This window comes from Ornithorhynchus anatinus, chromosome 8 (genome assembly GCF_004115215.2).
Source record: "Ornithorhynchus anatinus isolate Pmale09 chromosome 8, mOrnAna1.pri.v4, whole genome shotgun sequence".
NCBI lineage: Eukaryota > Metazoa > Chordata > Mammalia > Monotremata > Ornithorhynchidae > Ornithorhynchus > Ornithorhynchus anatinus.
In genome coordinates this window covers 1,441,905-1,468,511 of record NC_041735.1, presented here as the reverse complement: position 1 = coordinate 1,468,511, position 26,607 = coordinate 1,441,905, and the positions used below count along the sequence as shown (strand labels likewise).

The following is a 26,607-nucleotide window of genomic DNA, read 5'->3' as shown; positions in this document are numbered from 1 at the left end:
GTGCGGGAGCGGGGACGCCCCGGGTCTCTCCCGCGGCGGCGGCCCCTCCTCCCTTCCCTCCCCCTCCCCAGATTCGGGCAGCAGCAGCCGCCCACCGACGAGGCCGTCAGGAATCTGAAGAAACTGTTCGGCTACTGCGAGGACATCTACCTGCGGTACAGGCTGGCCTACGACCACCAGTTCTACGACCTGGTCAACTCGCTCCTCAAGGACCCCCAGACCGGTTGCTGTCTCAAGGACCTGCTGGTGAGTTAGGTGGGAGCCTGAGGCCGCTTCATCCGGGAGACACGGGGCGAGAGCCCGGCGCCGGAACCCGAGACGGAGGCTTCTGCGGCCGTGCAGCCCCTCGGCCTGGATCGAGAGGAGGAGGGGGAACTCCGCAGGGGAGCGGCCCCCGGCAACGGGAGATCCACGAGCCGATTCCAGAGGCAGGGCAGAGGCCTTTCCACACAAGATCGAGTCCTCACCAGAGTGGTTTTATTAAATTAGTTGTTTTATAAAACACTGCAGATGTCATAATTGTTAACATAACAATTTACCGAACTGTAATAACTGGTGCAGTTTGCTAAGCATGTTTGTCGAGGGGAGGAACGGCGACCCCCACGCCGGTCGGCCCAGGCCGGAGGCGGCAGGCAGCCCTGACCCTCGTTAAACTGGGGGGCGACGGCTTCCTCCGATGCCTTCGGGAGAAGGGGGCAGGAGGGAGGGCGGGTGGGCAGACGGAATGACCACCGGGTCCCTTCCTCTGGCGCCGGGCCTCCTGGCACTGCCCCCGTGCTACTAGGACGGAGCACGGGTGAGGCCGGGGGCCGCCGGCCCCTCCCCAAGGCTTCTGCGTTCGGTGATTCAGTGACACCCAAGGCACCCGACTCGAACCCCGGGGTGGCGCGAGCCAAGTCCGCGTGGCCGCGCCGCCGGAGGGTCAGGGGGTGAAACCACCCGGCGCCGAAGGGAGCCTTTGGCGGAACTGAAAGAGAAGGAGGCGGTGCGACGTGGCTGAGGGGCTGTGGCCGACACGGAGAGGTGACGCCGGGGCACGGGGCCGACGTCACATGAAGTCTTCGAAGTCTTGGACGTAGCCGCCGTCGTAGCCGCCGTAATCCGCCAGGTCGTCCTTCATGGTCGCCTTCAGTCCGCCCCCGGGCACCACGCCTTTCTTCTTCTTCTTTGCTTTGCTCTGCTGCAGTTCGGGGGAGGTGGAGGGGGCGCACGGTTAGCAGCAGGCACAGGTGGCCCCTCGGAGCCGGCCTTGCCGGAAGGTGCTTGCTCCCCTCGGCCTGTGGCCACAGAAGCTCTGCCCCTCCCCGCCACCCCCTTACCTTTTCTTGTTTCTGTTTCTCGCTGCAAAGCACTGTCAGGGAGTTGGTAACTTTTTTCAAGTCGTCAATTTCCACTTTGAAAGAAGGAAAAGAAGTCGAGAAACCCCAAAAGCAAAACGTAGCGGGGATCCCGGACGCTCATCCCTGACCTCCCTCGGAGGGGTAGGGGGCCGCCACGGCTCAGAGGAGCAGCAGGGGCCTGATTCAGGGCCCGGGCTTGGGGAGTGGAGGGCTCTCACCGAGGGAGGAGGGGGCCCAGCTTCAATTCAGAGACCATGAGGGGCCCAGGCTGCTCTCATCAGCTAGACAGCAAGGCCCGATGCTTTCCTAATAATGTTGGTATTTGTTAAGCGCTTACTATGTGCCAAGCACTGTTCTAAGCGCTGGGGTAGACACAGGGGAATCAGGTTGTCCCACGTGGGGCTCACAGTCTTAATCCCCATTTTACAGATGAGGGAACTGAGGCACCGAGAAGTTAAGTGACTTGCCCAAAGTCACACAGCTGGCAAGTGGCAGAGCCGGGGTTTGAACCCATGACCTCTGACTCCAAAGCCCTCTTTCCTGTAGCCCCGACAGCTACACCGCAGCGGTGTCACTTCCACCTCTCTGTCCAGAGCCCCAGGTCGCCGGGAAGAACCCAATCAAGCACCCCGATACGCCAATCTCTCCTCCCGGGGCGGGAATACTCACGGGAAATACAAATGTCTCGCACTAAAGCTTCCAAAAAACCAGGGTAGTAGAAAGATTTTTCGTATTGTGTGATTTTGTCTTTTAGCAGCCTCCCAAACTCCGTGAAGTCATCCCTGGAAATTGGGTTCATGGCGTCGATTCCGCTGACCGTGGTGGTGGTCACACCTGTCGGAGGGGAGGTGGGGGGTGGTGAGAGCGGCAGGTGCCCCGCAGCGTGCCTCCCCGAACCTCGGGCGGCCGGGCCCTACGGGCCCCAGGGCCCGGGCAGCACAGGGGGAGGGGGCGGTGGCCACGAGGCGAGGGAAGGGGGCCAGGATTCCAGCTGCCCGGCTGGGCCCGGGCCTGGCTCCTCCACAAGGCTGGTGGACACCGAGGCCCAACTCGGTCCCCTGCCTGGGCATCAGAGGGACACTTGGAGACAAAAACAGCTTCCTCCTCCTCCCTCAGCCAGGCCCCTTGGAAGGGCCGGGCCACGTGTGCCCCCACCCCAACCCTCCCAACCCCATTTTGACAACAGGCTGGGAGCCTTTAGGCCCCACCTGAACCAGCAGCAGCTTATCAACTCAAGTGGGGGAGAGACAGCAGGTTGGATTCTCTCCCCCAAATGCAGCTGAGTCCCCCCCCCCACCCCATCCCACAGGGCTAACGCCGCCTCTGTCCCAGTGCCTCCGGCTGTGGGCAGGGGTGAATAACAACAACAACAACGTGTGCCAAGCACTGTACTAAGCACTGCGGTGGATACAAGCAAGTCGGGTTGGACACAGTTCCTATCCCATATGGGGATCCCTGTCTTAATCACCATTTCACAGGTGAAGGAACAGGCACAGAGAAGTCATTTGCCCAAAACCACACAGCAGGAAGGGACGGAGCAGGGATTAGAAGCCAGGTCCTTCTGACTCTCACGCCTGTGCTCTATCCACTAGGCCGCCGGCCCACAGGCGCTGAGTGCCATAGAGCGCCCGCCCAGACCGGTGGGGCCCAGCAGGGCACCTGTCCACTTGGTCTCCCGCACCAGGCCTCCGGGATGCCCTCCTCCTACCAACCCCCGGTGCCCCCCAGCTCACGTACCAAACGTTTCCTTGGCCAATTCCAGGTCAGATTCCTCTTGGAGCTTCTTTAGCCGCAGCTTGTCTGCTAACTGCTCTTCTGGCGTGAGCTCCTTGGGCTCCTCGGGCTCTTCTAACTAGAAGGCGCACCGAATCGAGAACTGCTCATGCCCGCCGCCCCACCCGTGGCCCCGGGGAGCTCAGACAGCAAGGACGGGTCACACAGACTCTGCCTGGCTATTTCCCGACCCTCTCTCGCTTGTGTTCACCCGGGCTCTTTTGGGCCAGGCTTCAGTTTCCGAGGAACGAGGGAGGAAGCCGGCTGAGCTCCCGCCCCACCTCCCGGCCGAGGCGGGCTCGGCCGACTGTCGGACTCACCCTCTTCTTGATCTCCTCTTGTCTCCGCTTCTGCTGCCGCTCTTTCTCTTTGATTTTCTCCGCTATTTTTTTCTTTTCCGAGACTTTTGTTTCTGGAAACCAGGAAGAACTTTAGTGATCAGACGCGGGGACGGGGGTGGCCTCGGGCGGCTGCTCTTCCCCCACGGATCGGCCCAGCTTCCGGGGGCTCACCTGGCTTCACCTCCGTCGTCTCCTTCTTCTCTTCCTCATCATCGTCCCAGTTATCCTAGTGGGGAGGCACCTGGGTTGGCTGCGGCTCGGGTCTGGGCCACGAGCCGGCCCGGCCCCCTCCCCTCCCATCCATCCATTCTACTCCCCGGGAATCTGGCTGACCGCAGGGAGGGGCGAGCAATTCCTGCCCCCACAAACAGGAGACAAGAGCCTTTCCACAGAGGTGGGAAGATCACTCACTGGCCCACCAAGCCCAAGCTTCCTGAAACCGCCTCTGGTCTCCCTTGGCCATCCTTGGATTCCCGCTGGCCCAAGCCACTGCTCGGCAGTGGCCCCGCGGTAGTTGCTGCTGACTGGAGGAAAGGGGCAGACCCCCACCTTGGGCTGTGGGCGCAATGCTCGGTGAAGCTTCCTGAGGCGAATTCGGTAGAGGACCCCAACTGCCTTCTGCCCCAAACACCCAAAAAAGCCAGTGTTCTTTTCTGGGCCTACGCCAGTGGAAGGTCACGTGGGTTGCCCACTCGTACCAGAAAGTCCAGCGGAGGGGCAGGACCCGCTAGCCCAACTCACCAGTGGCTCCCGGCAACTGGGTCCTCAGCAGCCCAGCTCTTCTTCCTCTGTGCTGGAGGCACGAAGGTTGCCTGCCTGCCTGCCTGCCCCACTGCTGTTTAGGTGACCACGAGACCACCCGATACCCCTGACTTTCCCCCACTGACCCAGCACAGACCATGCAATATTCCCAGCTCTTCCCCAGTGACCCTGCAGAGACCATCCAAAGCCCCTCCCATTCTCCCTTCTCCATCCAGACACTCCTCCCGTGACCCACCATGGACCTCCCACCTGTTAAATCTTTCTGGGTGGGGACGGAACATCGAACCGTTCTTGAGCCTTCCTGGCCCCCGGCCCCCTCCGAAGATCCCCGAAATGCCGCGGCGCAGTGGTCCCCCGCAGAATCCCCCAGGGAGCCCCGCCTCGGGCCCCGGCCGGGCCGACCCTCGGCCAGACATTCCGGGAAGCTGATTAAACGCCCGATAAAGAGTTGCTCGTGGCTGCCAAGCAAATCAGAGTGAACCTGCCCTTCTAAAATAACTGGTTTCATTGGAGTGACCACGAGCTGTTTATAAGCGGCTGGCTGGGGCGATGCCTGAGGGTTCTTGGGCTAGACCTCCCCCACCATTATTCTAGGAAAGGGTGGGAGAGGAGGGGAGAAGGGGCTCACCCAGCTTCCCTCAGGATCCAGCCCAGCGCTCACTACAGCCAGCATACGGCACTTGGGCCACACACGTAGTGGCGTCCAGCCCAGCCTCAAGCAATGCGGGTATTTCTATATCGCCCACTGGAAGTAGCTGTAAACAATAGCGGAGGTCTTTTCTGTGCCGCAGCCCTGCTCCTCTCAACTCAGTAATAATAACGGTGGCATGCGGTAAGTGATTACCGCGTGCCAAGCACTGCACTAAGCCCTGGGGTCGATAGATCATAAGCAGATAGGACACAGCCCCCGTCCCACAGGGAGTTCTCGGTCTTAAGAGGAAGACCAAGTACTGGATCCCCATTTTCGACGAGGAAACTGGGGCCAGAGAAGTTAAGCAACTTGCCCAAAGTCACACGGCAGCGAGTGGCAGAGCTGGGGTTAGAAGCCGGATCCTCCGACTTCCAGGCCTGTGACCGGACCCCACAACGCCCCCACCAAGCCCACCCCCGGCCAGAGCTGGCGAAGGGCCCCCCGGACCACCCGGCCCCCAGCGAGCTGAGCCCCGCGCTCCCTGGCACACCCACCCGCGGCTCGGTCCCCGCCCGGTCCCCCCAGGATCGGAGAGTCGCCCGGCCCGGGGCTCTTCTCCGGGGGCGAGCTTCCGAGCGGCTGGCACGGAGAGCCTGCCCCGGGGGCCAGAGGAACCTCCCAGCGGATTTACCATCGTCCTGGTCTCATATATTTCACCTCTCCTCCTGGGTTCACCCTCTCCTCTGCCTGATTCTTCGATTGGGAGCCCCTTAGGGGCCGGGACTATTTCTAATTCTCACCCGTGTAGTTTCTCCCAGCGCTCGGTAAAAAATACACCTAGTATGCGAACTTACTACTGGTACACACGTAGCACACACCCTTTCTACAACCTAGCCCATACTCCTCCTCCCCCTTCAGCACGGCCAGCACGCCTGCACCAAGCCAACACTCGTATTTATCCACCCTATCTTGCTGCCTCTGTTTCTCTCCTCTCCAGCCTACTCCCTACGCCTCATTCCCGCCTGCCCCATCAACTACTTCTCGCTCACACTTGCCCCCTTGCCTGAAGCTCCCCAATCTTCCAAACCCTCTCCCTCATCTCTCCACCTCCATGTCCTCCAACTGCCCCTCGGGGCCACCTCCGCAGTGGGACTCAGATCTATGAATACCATCCATCAATTAATTAGTGTACCACAGGTACTCTATTACACTTCTCCTTGTGAATCAACTTATACCCGGCCGACTGTAAATTCCTGGAGGACAGGGATTGTGTCTCTTATACCTGTTGCACTCAGACCATTAGTCACTGGGTATATGCCGCTGATGATGATGGTGCTGCCCAATTTAAGGCTACTTCCTGCTCCTCCCCCTGAGGTTCTGTCCCTACCCTGGCTCAGCCTGGTATCTGACACTGCCTGTTACCCATCCCCGCCTGCCCTCCCCCCCGGGACGCTGGCTCGGGGCCCTTTCCTTTTATAAACATAGGCAGAGTCGAGTCTCCCAAACTTCGCCCAGTGGATAGAGCCCAGGCCTGGGAGTCGGGAGGACCTGGGTTCGGGTTCTGATCTGCGGTGTGGCCTGGACGAGTCACTTCACCTCTCTGTGCCTTAGCAACCTCATCTGTAAAACGGGGATTACGACCATGAGCCCCGTGTGGGACAGGGCCTGTGTCCAATCCAACTATCTCGTATCCACTCCGGCGCTCAGCACAGCGCCTGGCGCACAGTAAGGACTTAAACACCACGATGGTGATTATCATTTGCCTTTTGCTGCTGTCCCGGTCACCACACGGGCTCTCCTAATGGCTACGGCCGGCGGGGTGGAGAGGGGGGTCAAGAGGCTTGGGGAAGCAGCTCCCTTGGGCGAGAGGCAGCCCATTCCCCACCCCACAGGGCAGAGGAGGGAAAGCTTGTCCCAGGTGAAACTCCCTTCCAGGTCTGCAGGGGACCGGAGGGAGCGGCAGCCGGGACAGGCCAAGCCAGAACCGCCGCTTCCAACGCAAACTGCCGCCTGTGCAGACGCACACGGGCACACGCTCCTGGAAGTGAGTCACTGAGACACTTCAAAGCCGTGAGCACAAGCCGAATGAACAGCTGGGATGCTTTTTGGTCACCGGACCTGAAAGGGCGGCTCATAAAGTGACCCCCCCGCCCCACTGCCGGAGAGGCCGGTTGGGGAGGAGGGAAGGAATGTGCTATGGCCTCCCCGGCCACGGAGATGGAGCGGCGGGGGGGGGGGGGGGGGCGATCTGAGCGGCCGGGGCAAGGGTCCCTCGCGAGGTTGGTTGGGGCCCCGGGGTCCACCCGCAAATACTCGCAAGAGTCTTTTAGAGAAGCAGCGTGGCTCAGTGGAAAGAGCCCGGGCTTGGGAGGCAGAGGTCATGGGTTCGAATCCCAGCTCTGCCCCTTGTCAGGTGGGTGACTGTGGGTTTAACTTCTCTGTGCCTCAGTGACCTCATCTGTAAAATGGGGATTAAGACTGTGAGCCTCATGTGGGACAACCGGATGACCCTGTATCTCCCCCAGCGCTTAGAACAGTGCTCTGCACATAATAAGAACTTAACAAATACCAACATTATTATTATTATTTCCCTGCTGCCCCCCCCCCCCCCCGCCCCCGGCCTGCTGTTCTCGGGGCCCTCCAGCCCGCCTGCGGATTATCCGGGGCCCCAGGCCAATCCACCAGGGCAACCACGGTACCCGCTGCCCACGGCTTGGGGCAGGGGGGTAGGAGGGTGGTGTCCCAATCATTTCAACTGCAAGCCCGCCACGGAGCAATACTTAGCGCCCCTCCGTGCCCAACCGTCCATGTCAAGCGTTAAACCCAGTGCTCCGCACGGTTAGTGCTCAGTCAGAAGGAACTGAATGGATGATAATAATAATGTTGGTATTTGCCAAGCACTTACTATGTGCCAGCACCGTCCTAAGCGCTGGGGGAGATACAGGGCGATCATTCATTCATTCAATAGCATTTATTGGGCGCTTACTATGTGCAGAGCACTGTACTAAGCGCTTGGAATGAACAAATCGGCAACCCAGTCCCTGCCCATTGACGGGCTTGTCCCACGCGAGGCTCTCAGTCTTCATCCCCGTTTTCCAGAGGAGGGAACTGAGGCCCAGAGAAGTGAAGGGACTGGCCCACCACCACCCAGCTGCCAAGGGGCAGAGGCGGGATTAGAACCCGTGACCTCTGCCTCCCCAACTCAGCCTCTTTCCACTGAGCCCCGCTTCCAAATTCGCCATCTCCTCTGGTTCTCCTCCCCTCTGCCCCTTGCCAGCTGTGTGACCGTGGGCCAGTCCCTTCGCTTCTCTGGGCCTCAGTCCCCTCATCTGCAAAATGGGGATTAACTGGGAGCCTCAGGGGGGACCACCCGATGACCCCGTCTCTCCCCCAGCGCTTAGAACAGTGCTCTGCACACAGCAGGCGCTTAACAAATACCAACATTATCATCAGAACAGTGCTCTGCACATAGTAAGCGCTCATCTGCAAAATGGGGATTAACTGGGAGCCTCAGGCGGGACCACCCGACGACCCCGTCTCTCCCCCAGCGTTTAGGACGGTGCTCTGCACACAGTAAGCGTTTACTACCAACATTCTTATTTTGATTAATCCGAGGCAGAATGGCCGGGGGAGGGGGGGGGGGGGGGGGCCGCGTGTCTCCGGCCCATGTGCGACAGGGAGGGGAAGGGGAGGATGAGGGGGGCGATGCCCCTGCCCACCTTGACGTCGTCGTCCTCGTCCTCGCCCTCCCAGCGGTCGCCGCCGCCGCCGCCGCCGCCGGCGGCCTTCCGCACCGGCTCCTCCACCGAGAAGGTGTCCGCGTCTGCGGGAGGGAGACGGGGGGTGAGGAGGAGGAGGACGGTCCCTCCGGCACGGACACCCACCGCCCGGCCCAGCCCGTCGTCCCCCTCCCGCCCCCGGGCCTCACCCCAGGAGTCCGAGTCCGCCGCCATCTCTGCCGGGAGGGACGGGAGGGAGAAGGAGACCGCGAGGGAGGCGCTGACCGGGGAGGCCGTGACCAGGGAGGCCCCGACGGAGGCCGTGAGGAAGGGGGCGAGGCGCGGCCCCGCGCATGCGCGCGCGGTGACTCACCGCAGCCCTCCTCGGTGGCCGGCGCGGGGCACGCCGGGACGGCGGCGGACTGACAGGCCGGGACGGGGCGGGACTTCCGGGCTCTTCCCCCTCAGGGAGGCCGCGCTCACGGGCCTGCCCCTCCCGACGACCCCCTCCCCCCGCCGCCTCAGTAATAATGCCATTTGTTGGGAATAATGGCGTGTGTTAATTCATTCAATAGTATTTATTGAGCGCTTACTAGGTGCAGAGCACCGGACTAAGCGCTTGGAATGAACAAGTCGGCAACAGATAGGGACCGTCCCTGCCGTTTGACGGGCTTACAGGCTAATCAATAAAGTTGGTATTTGTGAAGCGCCTACTCTGTGCAGAGCACTGTTCTCAGCGCTGGGGGAGATCCAGGGTCATCAGGTGGTCCCACGGGAGGCTCACAGTTAATCCCCATTTTACAGATGAGGTCACTGAAGCACAGAGAAGTGAAGTAATAATAATAATGTTGGTATTTGTTAAGCGCTTACTATGTGCAGAGCACTGTTCTAAGCGCTGGGGGAGACACAGGGGAATCAGGTGGTCCCACGTGAGGCTCACAGTTAATCCCCATTTTACAGATGAGGTAACTGAGGCACAGAGAAGTGAAGTAATAATAATGTTGGTATTTGTTAAGCGCTTCCTATGTGCAGAGCACTGTTCTAAGCGCTGGGGGAGATACAGGGTCATCAGGTTGTCCCACTTGAGGCTCACAGTTAATCCCCATTTTACAGAAGAGGGAACTGAGGCACAGAGAAGTGAAGTGACTTGCCCACAGTCACACAGCTGACAAGTGGCAGAGCCGGGACTCGAACCTATGACCTCTGACTCCCAAGCCCAGGCCCTTTCCGCTGAGCCACGCTGTTTGTTAATAATGATGTTGGTATTTGTTAAGTGCTTACTGTGTGCGGAGCACTGTTCTAAGCGCTGGGGGAGAGACAGGGCTTGCCATTCTTCCTGTCTCCCCCGATTAGACGGTAAGCCCGTCAAAGGGCGGGGACTGACTCTATCTGTTACCCATTTGTCCATTCCAAGCGCTTAGTACAGTGCTCTGCACATAGGAAGTGCTCAATAAATACTATTAAATGAATACAGGGTCATCAGGTGGTCCCACATGAGGCTCACTGTCTTCATCCCCGTTTTACAGAGGAGGGAACTGAGGCCCAGAGAATAATAGTAATAATGTTGGTATTTGTTAAAGCGCTTACTGTGTGCCAAGCACTGTTCTAAGCGCTGGGGAGGATACAAGGTGATCAGGTTGTTCCCCCGTGGGGCTCACAGTCTTCATCCCCTTGGGACAGTTGAGGTCACTGAGGCCCAGAGAAATAAAATAAATGGTGGTATTTGTGAAACGCTTACTATGTGCCAAGCACTGTTCTAAGCACTGGGGGATACAAGGTGATCAGATTGTCCCACGTGGGGCTCCCGGTCTTCATCCCCATTTGACAGATGAGGGAACTGAGGCCCAGAGAAGTGAAGTCACTTGCCCAAAGTCACATAGCTGACGAGCGACTGAACCGGTTTTGGAACCCATGACCTCTGACTCCCAAGCCCGGGCTCTTTCCACTGGGCCACGCAGAAACCGCCCAGGCCACTGGCCAAAACAGCCCAGGCCTGACATTCATTCATTCAATCGTATTTATTGAGCGCTTCCTGTGTGCAGAGCACTGGACTAAGCGCTTGGGAAACTACAATTCCAGTAAGCAGCATGGCTGAGTGGCAAGATCCCGGGCAGGGGAGTCTGAGGTTGTGGGTTCTAATTAAGACTGTGAGCCCCCCACGTGGGACAACCTGATCACCTTGTATCTCCCCCCCCACCCCCATTGCTTAGAACAGTGCATGGCACAGAGTAAGCACTTAAATACCATCGTTATTATTACAATTCGGCAACAGAGATGGTCCCTGCCCACCAGTCTAAAAGGGGACTGCCAGGCCCCTTAGGCCCTGGGGCAAATCCCTTCACTTGTCTCATCTTCCTTATCTGCTAAATGGGGAATAAAAACCCCCCTATTTTCTCGCCTGTTCCGTAAGCCCCGTAAGAGATAGAGACTTGAGTCCCATCGGCATACTCCTTCAGCGTTTAGGACAGTGCTGGGCACATAATAAAGCACTTGAAGGCCTGTTATGTTTATTTTAGCGTCAGTCTCTCCGGCCTGCTTGTAAAACTCCTTGAGGGCAAACGTCATTTCTACAAACTACAACATATGACAGTGTCCCCAGCGCTGACCGGCCTCTGTCCGGTTCGGTCCCCACCTCGGGGAAACCCCGCAGGACAGGGGCTAAAGAGAATTGGTGATTAGGGTTTTTTTTCAGTGCCAAGGACTATTTTTTCATGGCATCTGTTAAGCGATTACTATATGCCGGGCACTATATAAACTCTGAGGTAGATACACTCAGGACTGACATGGTCCATGTCCAACAGGGGCTCAGGGTCTTAACCCCAGTTTTACAGATGAGGGAACTGAGGTGCAGGGAAGTTATGTGTCTTGTCCAGTCACACTGCATACAAGTGGAGGAGGTGGGATTAGAACCCAGGTCCTTCCGATCCCCAGGCCCATGCTCTATTCATTAGGCCATCCTGCTTCAGGGTGGATATGAGATCATCAGGTTGGACCCAATCCCTGTCCCACATGGGGGTTGTAGTCTAAGGGACTGAATGAAACTGAATTCACATTTTCTTTTTTTTTTTAAATGGTATTTGCTAAGCACTTATTATGTGCCGGGACCGTACTAAACTCAGAGGTAGATGCGATCAAGATTGACACAGTTCATGTCCCACTCACTGCTCACAAAATAGTAAGCGCTTAATAAATACCATTAAAAAACAAAATACTTTAATCCCCGTTTAAAAAGAGGAGGTAACTGAGGGAGAGAGGAATAAAGTGACTTGCCTAAGGTTCCTCTAGATGGTAATTTCTTTCTGGGCAGGGATGGTGTCTCAGCACGGTCATCTCTTCTCATGCCAGAAAGGGGCTCTGGCTCCAAAGTAGGAAGATGGGGGGCTGTTTCAGCCTCCACTGAGCTCCTGGCCTTGGACTCCAAGCCCCCACTTCCTGGACCTGTGGGCCCCAATCCCCCTGCATGGATGCCCTGAACCTGCCAACGCTGCTGGCCCAGTTACCCTCTCCCACCCTCCCCATCAAACCAGCCCCTTCCTCGTCTTCAAGACCTGTTGCCATGCCACCACCTCCAGAAGGTCTTCCCTGATTAGTCCCAAGTCTGGTTTTTCCACTCACTCCACCCGCGACAGCTGTAAATTATATTACAGGCTTGAGGAGTCTTTTGGGCCTTCATGTACCTTACCCAAGCGGCAGTGGGAGGCAGTTGGCCTGAGGGGTTTCCCCAAAGCAGTAGCAGGCTAGGGCCATCCCTGAAAATGCCCAGACCCGGTCCCCTTCCAGTCCCCCATCACCTACGCTAGTCATCAACACTTATGCACATGCCACGTCTTCGAATGTGAATTTGATTCTTTATTTTGATAACTCTGAAAATACTTTTAATCTGCCTTCACCACAGCAGAAGACCCTTGTGGGCAGGACAAGTGTCACCAGCTTGTTTTGTACTTCCCGGTGCACTGCACCCAGCAGGTGCTCAATAAAGGCTACGAGAAGCCATGTGGCCCAGAGGAAAGAGCCCAGGCCCGGGAGTCGGGACCTGGGTTCTAATCCTGGCCCCCCCCACTCGTCTGCTGCCTGACCTCGGGAAAATCATTTCTCTGGGCCTCCGTTTTCCTCCTTTGTAAGATGACTGAAATACTCTGTTCTCTCTCCTAATTAGACTGTGAGTCCCAAGTGGGGTGAGGGCTGGATTCATTCATTCGTCCAATCGTATTTGATCAGATCCCACTGTCTCCACCCCAGCGTTTATTGCAGCACTTGATACACTGTAAAGCGCTTAGCAAATATCACAATAATAGCAATAATGATAATACTCCGACCCTAAGTAAGCCTTTGGGAAAACCCACCCCACAACACCTCCACATTTTCGAAGAACACAACTCAGTTGCCCAGAAATGTGCCTGGCTGTACTTAGGACGGTGTATTTGTGTCTCTCTCGAGATTGAGCTTCTTGAGGGTGGGGGTTAATGTCTTTTTCTCCTGCTGCAGTATCACGAGTCCAATGACTGACCAACTCGGGCCCACCACTGCAAGGCTGGCTGAGCCTGTCTCTGGAGATAAGCGAGGTAGATAAGAGCAGTTGCCCGAGGTCCCTCAGCCATCGCTCAGAGCAAGGGAAGGCGGGGGTTAAAGGATTTTAGATGGTCCGAGGAATCAGAATTTGTGCCACTCGAGCTGAAATGGCAATAGCGATAATAGTAATTGTGGTATTTGTTAAGCGCTTACTATGTGCTAAGCACCGTACTAAGCGCTGGGGTGGATACAAGCAGATCGGGTTGAACACAGTCCCTGTCCCACACGGGGCCTACAGTCTCAATCCTCATTTTCCAGATGAGGAAACGGGCACAGAGAAGTGAAGTGACTTCTCCACACATTAGACAAATTGGTGGAGCTGGGATTACCATGACCTTCTGACTCCCAGGCCCGTGCTCTCTCCACTCCACCATCTGCTTCTCCAGCGGGGTGAGGCCTGGGGAGAAAAACCACTTTCCATCCGACCACATTCTTTCCATCTGACCGGGTCGAAGCAAATTCTACGGAGAAGAGGAAGGACCAGAGCAGTTTGAAACTTCAAAGGGCTCAGGTTCGTTGCCTCTGCGGAGCCTCTAGACCAAAGTCAGACCCTCCACGGTCCAGGGCAGGTCCAGGGCAGAGCCGGCTCTCGGGCCCCCCGAACCCCGGCCCGAGGACAGCCGGAGCTAATCTAGGCCTCCCCTAAAGCCGGCTGTGCCCTCCGGCTAGGATGCAAGTATCGAAGCGAGATCTGCCTGACCCAAGGAGGCCTGGGTGGGAGGGAGAGGGATGGGAGTGATGCACAGGCTCCGCTCCGCCCTCTCCCCCGCCACTGGTCTGTGTCACCAGTCTCACTCCCGAGCCGGGACCCGGAGAGCCGCTTCGGAAGCCACGGGGAAGACGGGGTAAGACGCGCAGAGTGCGGGCCGCTCTAGAACCGGGGTGGGGGGGGTGGGGGGGGGCGGGGACACGGCCAGAGCCACACTTTTGCGCCAAAGATTCTCTTAAGGCGACGTTATGTACATTTTATTTCAACAAAGACAGAAGACAAACAGCGTAAAGATGTCCAGATGCCCTAGAGATAAATACATTTCTAAGATTCTCATTAAAATGAATCTGTAGTATTTTTCCTGCAAGCAAAATACCTTTCTTTAAATACAAAAAAAATTGGTTTTCCGAATTGCAAATGCTCTCACTTTTCTGCAGAAAATCTGCCACGACTACTTTTAATGAATCAGGATTTTCCACAAAGCAGGCCCGCTCTACATGCTAAATCTTTAAACAGTTCAGCGACACAATGAGCTAACTACACACACAACAGAGAATAGAGTAAGAAAACACTCAACCTGATGAAAAGTTAAAATCTTCATTAATACACTGAAAAATTGACATAACTCATGCCTTTTAAAATCAAAAATACAAAAATTAAGTGTTTTCCTAAAAAGATTCTCCTTATTTTAAGGACTCATTGGAAAATGAAGCTGCATGTAATTTGTACAATAAAGTTGTACAACAGGTAATATACATAAAAAATTAATCGACATACTTCTCAATGATCAGTTGTCCACCTTTAATTTTCCAATACTGTACTTTCTTAACAAGCATACAAAATATCAAACTTCTCTTTAGAAAAAGTGCCGTCCTTTGACATCCTTTACACAAAACAGTCTGAGCCAGTGGTGTGGTAATGCAGTCGAGAGGCAAAGCACGCTAAACTTGTACAAATTCTACCTTCCATAAAAAGTCTCCTGAAAAGGAGAGGACACACAGCCCGTTATAAAAATATCCACCTCTTCTGGCCGCTGCATTAGAGAACCAAGGCCCGGAGACCATTTCCGGAGAGCCTAGAAAACCACTATGATCGTGTGTCGGCCCCCCCGCCGGGCCCTTCCCCCCACCCCGAAACCCCACACCCGGGCCCCCACCCCAGGGCCGCGCCCTGGAGGGCAGATTGATTGTGATCCGGGGCGGAGCGGGGGACCCGCCGGCCCCCCGCCGCCCGCCAGAGAGAGAATACTGAGCCACCTGTGCAGAATACTTCCCTCCCAGAGGAAATCTGAAGGTGGCGGGAACCACGTGACATCACGCCCAACAGGACCAAGCTCATCCTCCTCCAAGATGCGCACGTGCGGTGGAGTCTGAGGTAACGTCTTGTCAGGCGAATGGAGGTGCTGCGGCCAGAGATTTTTGTTTTTTCTTTTTTTTGTGTTTTTTTTTTTCCGGGTCGGGAATACCTGCCATCACAATGGTCTAAACCTTTTGAGCGTCGGTCGTTCGTACAGTCCTACCTACCCAGTCGCTTGAGTTTTTGAAAAGACTCCTACTGCGGTAGAAGATTACCGGTGAGGGGGCGGTGGAGGGGAGAGGAGAAGAGGAGCATGGCGGGGGGGGGGGGGGGGGGGGGGAGGTCGGGAGGGGAGCGGAAAAAAATAGATAAATGCAGAGTTTTTTTTAAATGAAACTTACATGGACTAAAACTAGAGAGTACTCTGAAACAAATATACAGTATGCAGGCAGACGAAGCAGGAAAACGGCCATTCCGTCGGATAAGAGAAAACTAAAACGGGGCTCTTTCCAGAGAACTATGAAGCGCCTCGACGAGAAAGGAATGCATAATGAAATCCTAGCCTAATACAGGTCAAAAGTGTAAAAAGGTTATAAACCTTAACAGGAAAAATAAAACAGCTTTTACTGGCCATTCCTGTTGAAATGAGAATCTTAAAGTAACCGAAAAGTGGCGACGAACCCACTTGGAGCACCAAACAGAGAGAAAACCCAAGTCCATTTTCGGCTCTGTTGTTTTCAGAAAATCCTGTGTTTGGACAGGTCAAACTGCTGGTGGCAGAAACAGAACTCTTTATAACCTGCAGATGTCCCGGACATATAAAAGTTGCACTGGAGTTGCACTAGTTCTACAGACTCTTCTGTTCTCGCCTACCTACTTGGCTGTATTCGGGCTGAGATCTAGAAAGTTTCTCTCCGGAACCCTGGATTATTGTTGGGCCCCAAAGATAAGAAAAGCAAGGCGGGGTACAAAAATGCAAAATTTCAACAGTAATGGCAATGTTTTTCTTTCAGTCCCAGAGGGTCCCGCATTTTCTCCCCCTTCAGTGATGTGACAAGAGGCCTGGGTTTTAGTCTGGGGGCAACAGATCATGCAAGCGGAATCTGTCTCTGATGTGAGGCCGGACGTCCTCGTTCTGTGGGAGACAAAACCAACTGGTTACGACCACACTCCAGCCCCGAGGAGCCCCGCTTCCCGCCCCGGAGGCCCCGGGAACTCGTGTTTCCTTGGGGGAGGGCACGGAGGCTCAGGAGGCTCCAGAACGGAGCACGCAGCCCCTGGCTCCCGAGGCCCTTCCGGGATCAGGTCCCCCACCTGACCGCCAACATGGGGACAACTGGGGGTGGGGTCAAAGACCATTACGCTTTCCGGTGCTCACTGGGTCCCCTGAAGCTGGCCCGCTCGGTGCTGCACTGACAAAAGGATTCGTGTCCCTCGTTAAAAGGGTAAAACAGCGACAGCCGAGGGCCAAGGGAAGGGGCCGAGGCTTTCTGGAGATGACGTGCTTCGGTTTTGCACAACTCGGTAGGCACTGAAATCGTCTCCCATGCTGGCATAGGGGAATCTTAGTGCCAAACCCAGACAACAGAGCATTGCCGAGCCTCCCCACCGCAACCGGGGGGAAGAAACCCATTATCCCGTAACTACGGACTCGAAAGCGCAGGCCCGCCCACCATACCCCACAGCAGCGCTTGGCATAGGCTCCGCTGGGCCGGGGGGTGACCCTGCTCCCCAAGGGCCAGGTCACAGCTAGGGCAATCAGGCTGGAGATTCACTTCAGGGAAATATTTGCCCATGGGCCTCAAAGGTGACTGACAGCCCTGATTTCTCATCCCTCTGCCCCCTCGCCCACCTTGGCTCAAGCCACGTCCGGCTGGCGAGCCCCGCCTTGCCGGCCACTGCCGAGCAGGCCTCAGACCCCGGAGGTCAGTGCCGAGGGGAAACGAGCCTCGACTCTCCCTCGGTGAAGCACAGCCAATTGCAATGGTTTGAAGTTCAACGAGTCCAACTGTAAGACCACCTAGTCCAGCCCTCTCTGGCAGCGTGTTCCCCTGCATTCACCCCATTTGGAAATGGTTTCTGGTGATTCATCCGTGCTCCTGGCCCCTTGGAGGTGGGGCTCTGAGCAGGGGCGACCCATGGAGGCGGGACTCTGAGCACGGCCCCAGAGGGCCCGGTCGGGGGAGCGGAGCAACGCTACGAGAATGGGAATGAAAGGCCACGATGCTCACCAGCTCTACGAGCTTCTCCAGAAAGGGAATCAACTTCAGTAGCTCGTTATCGTTCTTATCCATGAACCAGCTCTCAATAGGGATTCCGTTGGAAAGCTAAATGGAGGAAAAACACAACATACAGATGTGAGGCTACCCTGGCAGATACCTGTCTTGGAAGGACGAATGGGAAGGGGCAGGTGCCCAGAATAGGCTGAGCTCCCTTTCCTGTAAAACGGCGTCGCCAATACCAACCACGGGCTTTTATCTATCCCAGGAGGGCAGGGAATGTCACCGTTTATTGTTGTATTGTACTTTCCCAAGCGCTTAGCACAGTGCTCTGCACAGTAAGTGCTTAATAAATACAACTGAATGAGTGACATTATAAGTGCTTAACCAAAGGCACAGTTGTGATGCTATTAGTCAAAGACGAATCAAGAGATTTATGGGTTTTTGGTCCCGTTCCCCATAATGATATTTCTTAAGCCCTTACAAGGTGCCAGGCACTCAACTAAGCACTAGATACAAGATAATCAGGATGGACCCAGTCCCTGTTCCACATGGGGCTCACAATCTTTATCCCCATTTCACAGGTGTGGTCACCAAGGCACACAGCAGAGAAGTGGAGGAGCCGGGATTAGAACCCAGGTCCTCCTGAGTCCCAGGTCTGTGCTCTATGTACTGGGCCACGTTGCTTCTCTGGTTTGTGGCACAATCAGTCGGCTCAGAATTATACCTTGCCCAGACCCTAAACTGCACTAGTTTCCAGAAAGGCCTCTCAAAAAGGCAAAACCAGGGACACATTTTCACATGAGCCAAGTGGGAAACATCTTCTCTCTTGGCAGAAGATGAGACTGACGAACAAAGGTTGGAGGCCGTTAAAATTGGTCAAATGGGTTTCGGGGCTGTCCAAAAGGTGAACCAGTGACAGCTGGCTGTCTCCGGGGCCCCACTGCTCCTCAAATGTACACTGGGAAGGAGGGAGAGGAGGTGATCTCCCCTCCCCTCCCCTCCAGTCCCCTACATACCCATGAATCGTCAAATACTAGTGTATGGCTCCTTCTCACTAACTGGATCTGTACCAGATATAGGGGACTGAGGGAAGGAGGCATAGTGGGGACGAGAAGTCCCCTGCCACCTGGAAACTCTGCTCCCATGGTGAGACTAGCCAGTTTAGGAAGGGAAGGCATGTGGGGTAAACAGGCAACCCCGACTCTACCAGATCCTCAGAGTGGGTCGGGACTGGCATAACCCTGGAGATGCCGGGGGGGAGATTGGGTCGGCGGGCAAAGGACAGAGACAGACACGGGGGAAAGACATCAACCAGACAATATCGGGGCCAAAGCCTCATTCCCCTGAACCGCTTGGTAGAAGGGAATTGAGGAGAGGAGCATCTGGCCAAAAAAAGCCAACCCCACAGCAGCCCGAGTGGCAAATGAGACAAAAGGCCTCGGCCTCAGGTTTAGGAGGATTTCGGGGGAAGTGATTCAGAGGGAGGATGTACACACACCTCGAAAGGGCTGACCACTGGCTCAACAAAGTGGTTCTGGGCATCCAGAATCCCCCATGAGGACCAGCCACCGGGACTACTGGGCCCACTCTAACAGACAAGGGGAGGCAGCCGCCTCCGAGCTCCCAACATCCGTTCATAGTGATGAACTAAACCCTCGTAACGTCGCCTCAAGCGGAAGAAACGTCAACCTGAAGAGTCAGTGAAAGAAGCGGTCCTCATTTCCTTTCCTCTCACTTCTGCTTTTTAGGACTCCCTCTCTTTGTCCGGTCTGAGTTGAGTCGGGTCCCCGGGAACTGTCTTGGTCTAGCCACCCTGTCCATCATGGGACCATGGGGTGGAAGCCCCAATCCAGGCCATCCCTATCCTTGCGATGTCAGTTTCCTGCCCCGCCTGGCTGTGGCTAGGCCCCCTGTTTGAGAGCGCAGACTCTCCACCCACCTGATATGCGAAGGCTTGTGGTGAATTGTCGATTATGATCGTTTTTGAAAGATCTCTTCCGAGGATATTTAAGTCTTTTATGTAGTTCCCTTGTACACAGACACAATGCTCCCGGAAAAGTCGGTGCCTAGGTGGGAACAATAAACAAATCTATCAGAAAACTTAGGGAAAGGCTCTGAACATCGAGACCACCCCCCCATCCGCGCTGACTTAAGGGTCCAACTCTGCCTTGTCGTGTAAAGACCCAGGGCTCCGAGTCAGACGGGGTCAGCCCTCTCCCACCTTCTGTCAGCTTGTCCTAGGGCAGCGAAAGGGTCCCAAGCCCTTACGAGGGCTCCATAAATGCCATTTTTCACTTCTTTACCCCAGAAAGCCCAGTCCGGAGTAGCAGGTGGCCACCGGCAAGGTCCGGCTTTCTGGCCAATCTTCCCACTGGATCAATGGGCTCAAAGAGGGCGAGGGCCCTGCCCCAGCCTTACAGTGAGCCAGGGTGTGGGTGGGGAACGATTCTACCCATTCTGTTACACTGTCCTCTCCCAAGCGCTTAGTACAGTGCTCTGCACACAGTAAGCGCTCAATAAATACGACTGATTAATTGATTGACTTGCCCAGCCCTGCGACCAGGCTTCCTGCTGGCCCCCAGGCTTGCTCTAACCAGCAGAGCTGACAGCCCTAGCGGGCCTGGCCCTGAGCCCCACCGGCATGAGAAACAGGCAAAGAACATTTTCTGGGTTGGCACTGAAAGAAAAACGTTTTAAAATTCTCCCTTCTGACTGCAAGGTAAAGCCTCAAGCCAAAACACTCCCCAAGTCCAACTCTCCCTCAATTCCCCTGCCTCTGTCATTTCTGGCTTCGTCTGTATAATTACGGGAAAACCGGGTAGCGCCAGGGAACAACTCAAATCTTTTCAGGTTCAGACTGAAGTAGCAGCAATTTGCTGGAGGAGGCTGAATGAGTAGGAAAGCAGGCATGCTGAGCATTCACCACCTCCCTTGGGCTCTAGCCTCCGTGGAGGCTGGCGTCCTCGCTCCTGGCCTAGCCCCGTGAGACGCTGGTGGAATCATTCAAAGGAGCAGGTCGCCACCTTCCCTAAGCAGGGGCCACTTAACTTTGTCCTTAACCCTAGTACATGATATCCATGGTGTCAGATCACTCCCACCAGCAAAGAGGGATGTTGCATTACTGAGGTCCCCACCTCCCCCACCTGCCGGACACCCTTCACCCCACACAAAATAGATGCTCCAGAGGCCTCACTGCTGCTACGTCAAGCTGGCTCTTTCAGCCCAGATCCTCCTCCCCCGGAGGCCCTCCTCCACTCTTCCCCGCCACTCTTCTCCGCTGGTGGACACTCCATTGATTCTACGCAAGAACTTTGGGAATAATACTAATAATAATATAGTATTTCTTAAGTGCTTACTATGTGCCAGGCACTATACTAAGTACTGATGTGGATACGAGCAAATCAGGTTGGACACAGTCCAATAACTATTGCAGGTAAAAAGAAGCAAACAGCTTTTTGGATTTGGAACAGCAGGCCTCCAACCGGCTGTGTAAATCCGATAGGTCAGGTTTTCCAGCGTGAGACAACGAAAAGACATCCGTTGTAACAGCTGGGAATGGCTAAGCAAGGGTTCGTGCTTAGGAGAGGGGTGGTTTCACAATATGCTGTCCACCGTGGCTGGGGGAAAAGCCGTGTAGCTTCCTTCTCGGCATTGGCCACTGGGGCCCATCAGCCACAAGGAACCTGGACCCATACCGCCTGACCATCCGGCCCCATCCGTGGCGGCGAGCGCTAGTCTGGAGCGGGAGAAGCTGTGGGGCGGGGCACTGAGCCCAACTGTGCCTGGGACGGGGAAGCTCCTCCTCCGTCCAGTCCCTTGAGGCGGTTCCGCTGCCAACCCCTGGGCCGGACTGGGCGCGTCCCGACTCCGGTTCGGCTCCGCTGGTGGGGCAGAGTTTGGCCCACTAGGGAGGAAGGGCTACAAGACAGCCGGTGCTTCCACACCTCTTGACGCGGCCTGGGATCTTGGGTTGCGGCGGCAGCAAGTGCCGCCGCCGGAGCCAAAGAATGCGCTACTTGGGGGCATGGGCAGCGGGTACAGGCCCGGGTCCCGGCATCATTAACGGGGCTGGGTGGCTCTCAAATCAGCAAAGGGGATAGCTGGGCACGCCAACCAAGCTCGGTCAACACCTCACTCCTGCAGGAGGGGCCCGTCCCCTCCTTCCCTTCCTCCTTCCCTCCTTCCACCTGCCAAGAATGTGGACCATTTGCCTGCTTAGCACCACTGCCACTAAGCCATTCTAAGGAAAACGTTTCAGAAGGGAAATGAGGCTAACGGTTCATTCATGCCACCCGAATTTGACGAGGGAATGAAGAGCTCCCTTCTCGGTCACGGGGGCTACCCCCGAGCACTCCTGTACCAGAGGAGTCGGTGGGAGGCATGTAGGCAGGTAGGCAAACACGGTATGGGTTGATAGGGTGTTACCCAATCTCGCTTTCACATCCCAAGGGGCAACACTTGAAGAAAATTTACTTTTTAAGATCCCGGTTCTGTTTATCTCGGCCCTTCCTTCCCTACCAACACAAACCACTCATAAGCTCCCACCCTCGGCTGGGGCTCGGCTCGTTTTTTTGGAAAACGCTACCTGGAGAGGGGAGTGGTTTTTCCCAGGGGATTTCCCTTCGCCTCAATCTCTGGCAAAGGCCGGGCAAGAGTCACCCTTACTAAACACACCCTTATCACATACGGATATTGTCATCCGTCAAATGACAAAAATAAGGCCAAAATCAAATCCCAAATTCTGGAAATTTAAACTGGGTCATTTTTTCCCCAACCCCCCCCCCACCCCCCCCCCGCCGGCAAAAATCTGATTTGATATTTACCTCCTGAATGATAACTGGTTTTCGAACCTGAAGCCTCCATTCCCTAGATATTGGCCACCTCACCAGGACTCCCGTCAGACGGGTCTGGGGGCCGGGACCCAAACTGAAGTGCCTCAGACATCAGTTTCCCAGGACCTTAAGTTCTCAGAGCATGACGCCACCCAAGCCAAGGCCGAGGCTCGGAGCAGCTCCCACGGCCAGTTGGGTGGCTCTGCCCGGCCCCATAACTAACTCGGAACTCCCGCACCTGCCGACTCGGGGAAGGCGGCGGCCCCACCGAAGCCACGGATAGGTGTTCAGCACTGTCTGATGCCATGGCACCCAATGACACCAAGAAATAAAGCTTCACCCCAAGTGATGATCGTCTTTCTGCTCACAGCTTTTCCTCTCCTCAAAACCGTCCAAAAACTCCTACCCACTGGTGCCAAGGTACTCCATCCGCTCTGTCCCTCCTACCTGACCACTCTCCTGTCCCACTTATATCCCAGCTTGGTCCTCACAAGCCAACCTACCCGCTGTGCCTCGTTCTCATCTATCCCGCCTCCGACTCTGTGCTCACTCCTTCTGTCGTTCCCGGGACGACTCCCCACCCTCCAAACTCAACCAACTCCACCTATCCCCTTTTGTCAAGCCCTTCTGAACTCACGCCTCCTCCAGGAGATCTTCCTTGGGTCCTTTCTCCTCCCCGGCTCATATCCTCTCCAACTGACATCTTGGCAGTTCTGCACCAGCTACTCACTTGTGAGCTCACAACCGCCTGCAGCACCTCCGGAGCTACGTCTTACAAGTACAGCCCACTTCTTCAGCACTCACTCACCTACACATCCTGTTTTCCTTCTTCCTCCTCTCTGTAAATGTAAGTTTAATGTAAGTCTCCCCAGCACCCTGAGGGCGGGCACCCTGTCTACAAATTCTCACCACATGCTCCTGAGCTCCTGGAGCAGTGCTCTCTACACACAAAACACACTCTTGATCGACTGATGTAGGCCGAACTGGGAATGTCCTCCCGGGAAGCTTCACATCTCTCAAAGACCCTCCCCAAACGGCGGGCCCTGCACTAATCCCTTAGGCACAGAGAGCTGCTGGAATCACAAGGTGCCCAGGAAAAGGAGCCCTCCCTTCCTCCCCCACCGCACCCTTCCCTGCCCCCACAGAGATCCGTGTGCTCTGGCAGAAAGCTGGCCACGATCCCCAGAAGAGGAGCCCGGGGGTCCTTCCGGTTCCGTTTTTCCCATCTGCTCCACACGCGCACCAAATCCCTCTCCGTTGCCCGCCTCACGTGCCATTCAAAGAGGAGACAGGATCACCGACTTTTTCAAAGTAATTCCATAGATAAGTGTGACAGACATATCCACTAATTTTTTAATGGAATTTACCTGACCAGCTGCTTTTTAGGGTCTAGTATGTTCAGTAACTTGTCTGCATACACCTTCTTAGAAGCAGTAAAAAGAATGATCTACAAATTCAGGGGAAAAGAAGTAATCATTATACACGGTCTAATATACTGAATTAAATAAAATAAAGGCGGGTGTCATTTTCTTAGGAATCTTTACCTCATAAATCTGAGACATGCGTTCCAGGAATTCTCGGAAGAACGGCCGTAATCGCACATAAACCTAAATGACACGAGATAGGTTTAAACAAAACAAACATACACAACAAGCACAGGGAACAGAGAATCAACACCGCTTCGTTGTAGAAACACTGGGCTCTAGCTCGGGTTAATCTGTGCTGAGTACTTAGAGGAGCTCGTGGTTAAGCATAATGAAACATGGTACTAGACAGTCGTACATGGTACGAGGTTAAATTAGCGTCTTTCATGGAGGGGTGACTCAAAAGAGTCCCATCTGTGATCGTCCTTCCGCCAGCAGTTAAACGAGCCGCACGTCACGTAATCCAACTTTATCTGGTATGGAACGCCAGAACCACGAGAGCCCAAACTGGGACTCCCCCCAAACAACCAGCCCCATCCCTGCCCTGGCTTTGGATCCACCACCCGTCGGGTCCATCTTCTAGCCAGGCTGAGTCCATCCAATTAATAGGCTATCTCTGCATGTCCACCACCTCTAGCTGATCTGACCTGCCTCGGTGACCTTCCTCAATGATTCAGGATTTCTCGACGGTCGCCTGCCAGCCCACGTCTGTCAGCCCACGTCTGTCAGACGGCTACAGTTGCGGGGTCTAGGAAGGTGGGGGAGGTCTGAGATTGGCAAGGCTGTTCATAAACTAAGCTGGGCCTTCCTAAAACTTCTCAGTTCGGAGGTGCTCTCCACCCAAACACGACTTAACCACTCCAGGTTGAGGAAAAGCCGCAGATCAGTCATTCTCTCTTCAAGTTCTTAAAAATCCCCAAGGGGAGATGGGAGAAAGGACAGGTCTCCAGTAGTAGCCTTACACATCTCCTTCCCACTTGTCTCCCTGTCCCAAGACATTAAGGCAGCCGGGGCCCAGAGGCGGAGGGGTGGTGGGGAGGTTTAGGGAAAATGGGCCGGAAAGCCGGGTCCCATGTTCCCTTTGGGTTCTGAGGCCCCGGACAAGGTGTTTTCCTGCCCACCCCCCCCAACCGAGATGGAGGGAGGAGCGAGAGAGAACCCACATCTCCCTAGAAGCCCAGAGAGAACATTTCTGTGCCCCGCTCCATTTGGCTTTGCCAAACACATGGCTCATAACCCTGTACGGCTGAGAGAGAACCACCATGGCCATGAGCCCTTCCCACCATGGCAAGCACTCAAGCAGCTGGTGAATCTATTCAGCTCTAACCCAGAACCCCTATTCCAACAGACAGATGGGGAGGGACCCAGCCAGCCTGTGAAGGTGGTCCCCTCAACCCTGGAGTATGCTATCATCGAAGGAACAAAGGACTCCCCCACATGCTCAGAGGAATAATGGTGCCAGCGGTGGGGATAGGAGCCTCCTCAGCATCACCAGAGGCCTTACTGGCTGGGCAGAGGCTTGTCCTGAAAACACTGACGCCGCACAGAACCTTTCTGAGGAAGATCCCAAAATGTCTTTCTGGCACCTCACAAAAATCTCTTGGGCGTAAACTGCCATTTCGAAATGGGAAATTGCTCGGGTCCTTTCCACCAGGAATGAAGAATGCTTTGGGTTTAGGGGTGGTACTGCCGTCGGCCAAGAGCCCACCGGGAACGGGGAGGCCTGCTCCGGCATTAATCTTCCCATTTGGTGACTGCATTCTCTCTCTCTCTCCTTGCTCCGGATGGGGATTTCATCTCTTGCTACCTCTCTTCGGTTATATTGTGTTTGCTGCTTTGTCTTGGAATTGAAAAATCCCTTTGAAAAATCATGGCTAACGGCTGAACGTCTCTGTGCCTCCATCTCCTCATCTGTAAAATGAGGATAAAAATACCGGTTGTCCTCCTTCCTTGGACTGAAAGCCAAGGACCATATCCAGTCTTCAATAACCACCTTGCCAAATCCAACGGTCTGTACCCTAACCAAATCTTCCTCGATCTCTCAGCTACCTTCGACACTGTAGACCACACCCTTCTACTCAAAACTTCATCCAACCTTGGCTTCTCTGACACCTTCCTCTCTTGATTCTCCTCCTGTCTCTCTGATTGTTCCGCCTCAGTCTCTTTTGCAGGTTCCTCCTCTGCCTCCCACCCTCTTAAAGTGGGGGGTCCCTCAGGACTCACTTCTAGGTCCCCTTCTCTTTTCCATCTGTATCCACTCCCTTGGAGAACTCATTTGATCCCAGGGCTTCAACAACCAGGTCCATGCAGATGATTCCCAAATCTACAGGTCCAGCCCTAACCTCTCCCCTTCTCTGCAATCTCCCATTTCCTCCCGCCTTCAGGACATCTCTACCTGGAGGTCCCGCTGACACCTCAAACTTCGCATGTCCAAAACTGAACTCCTTCCACCAAAAAGCTGCCATCCCCTTGTCTTTCCCATCACTGTAGACAATACCACTCTCCTTTCTCACAAGCCTGTAACCTTGGCATTGTCCTTGACTCATCTCTCTCATTCCACCCACATATTCAATCTGTCACCAAATGCTGTCAGTTCCACCACAAGAACATCGCTAAAATCCACCCTTTCCTCTCCACCCAATCTGCTACCACATTAATCCAAGCACTTATCCTATCCTGCCTTAATTAATCTATCAGCCTCCTTGCTGACCGCTTGCTGTCTTGTCTGGCTTGCTCTCTCTCCCGACTCCAGACCACATTTCATTCTCCTACTTTCTCCTAAAATAACATTCAGTCCACGTCTCCCCACAACTCGAGAGCCTCCAACGGCTGCCCATCCACATCCGCATCCTTCCCAACATATTTTAAAGCACTTAATCAGCTCGCCCCCTTCCACCTAACCTCGCTGATCTCCTATGACAGCCCATCCCGCCCATCCCACCCCTCTGGCACCAGCTTGCTCTCTGTGCCCCAAACTAATCTACCTCCC

General features: G+C 55.3%; 3 protein-coding genes across 9 annotated transcripts in view; 1 reads left to right on the top strand and 2 right to left on the bottom strand.

Annotated features, from left to right (window-relative positions):
* SPG11 (SPG11 vesicle trafficking associated, spatacsin) overlaps window positions 1-502 on the top strand; it is a 41,766-nt gene extending 41,264 nt beyond the window's left edge. For 3 of the 4 annotated variants that reach the window (XM_029070310.2, XM_029070309.2, XM_029070308.2), the window contains exon 40: window positions 72-502. In XM_029070310.2, the coding sequence (XP_028926143.1) occupies window positions 72-255 (184 nt within the window). In that variant the 3' untranslated portion in view covers window positions 256-502. Of the gene's footprint in view, window positions 1-6 lie in introns of all 4 variants that reach the window. The other variant, XM_029070311.1, reaches the window with a different exon arrangement.
* EIF3J (eukaryotic translation initiation factor 3 subunit J) lies at window positions 456-8,895 on the bottom strand. Its single transcript, XM_029070313.2, has 8 exons — window positions 8,776-8,895; window positions 8,567-8,670; window positions 3,626-3,680; window positions 3,434-3,525; window positions 3,078-3,192; window positions 2,010-2,174; window positions 1,320-1,393; window positions 456-1,180 (listed from the first exon to the last, which is right to left on the bottom strand). Exons 1-8 carry the CDS (start codon window positions 8,798-8,800, stop codon window positions 1,049-1,051), a joined length of 762 nt encoding a protein of 253 aa, XP_028926146.1. The 5' UTR covers window positions 8,801-8,895; the 3' UTR covers window positions 456-1,048.
* A 5,184-nt stretch (window positions 8,896-14,079) lies between these two features.
* CTDSPL2 (CTD small phosphatase like 2) overlaps window positions 14,080-26,607 on the bottom strand; it is a 65,738-nt gene continuing 53,210 nt past the window's right edge. For 3 of the 4 annotated variants that reach the window (XM_029070578.2, XM_029070576.2, XM_029070575.1), the window contains exons 9-13: window positions 23,739-23,801; window positions 23,562-23,641; window positions 19,302-19,428; window positions 17,372-17,467; window positions 14,080-16,275 (exon numbers count right to left, since the gene is read on the bottom strand). In XM_029070578.2, the coding sequence (XP_028926411.1) occupies window positions 16,210-16,275; window positions 17,372-17,467; window positions 19,302-19,428; window positions 23,562-23,641; window positions 23,739-23,801 (432 nt within the window). In that variant the 3' untranslated portion in view covers window positions 14,080-16,209. Of the gene's footprint in view, window positions 16,276-17,371; window positions 17,468-19,301; window positions 19,429-22,838; window positions 23,034-23,561; window positions 23,642-23,738; window positions 23,802-26,607 lie in introns of those variants that run through there. The other variant, XM_039912847.1, reaches the window with a different exon arrangement.

Coding starts and splice junctions, on each gene's coding strand:
- EIF3J (XM_029070313.2), bottom strand. CDS start 8,800: ATGGCGGCGGACTCGGACTCCTGGG. Junction 8,671..8,775: donor GGCGGACTCGGACTCCTGGG/GTGAGGCCCGGG, acceptor TCCCTCCCGCAG/ACGCGGACACCTTCTCGGTG. Junction 3,193..3,433: donor AAGAGGAGATCAAGAAGAGG/GTGAGTCCGACA, acceptor TGCGCCTTCTAG/TTAGAAGAGCCCGAGGAGCC.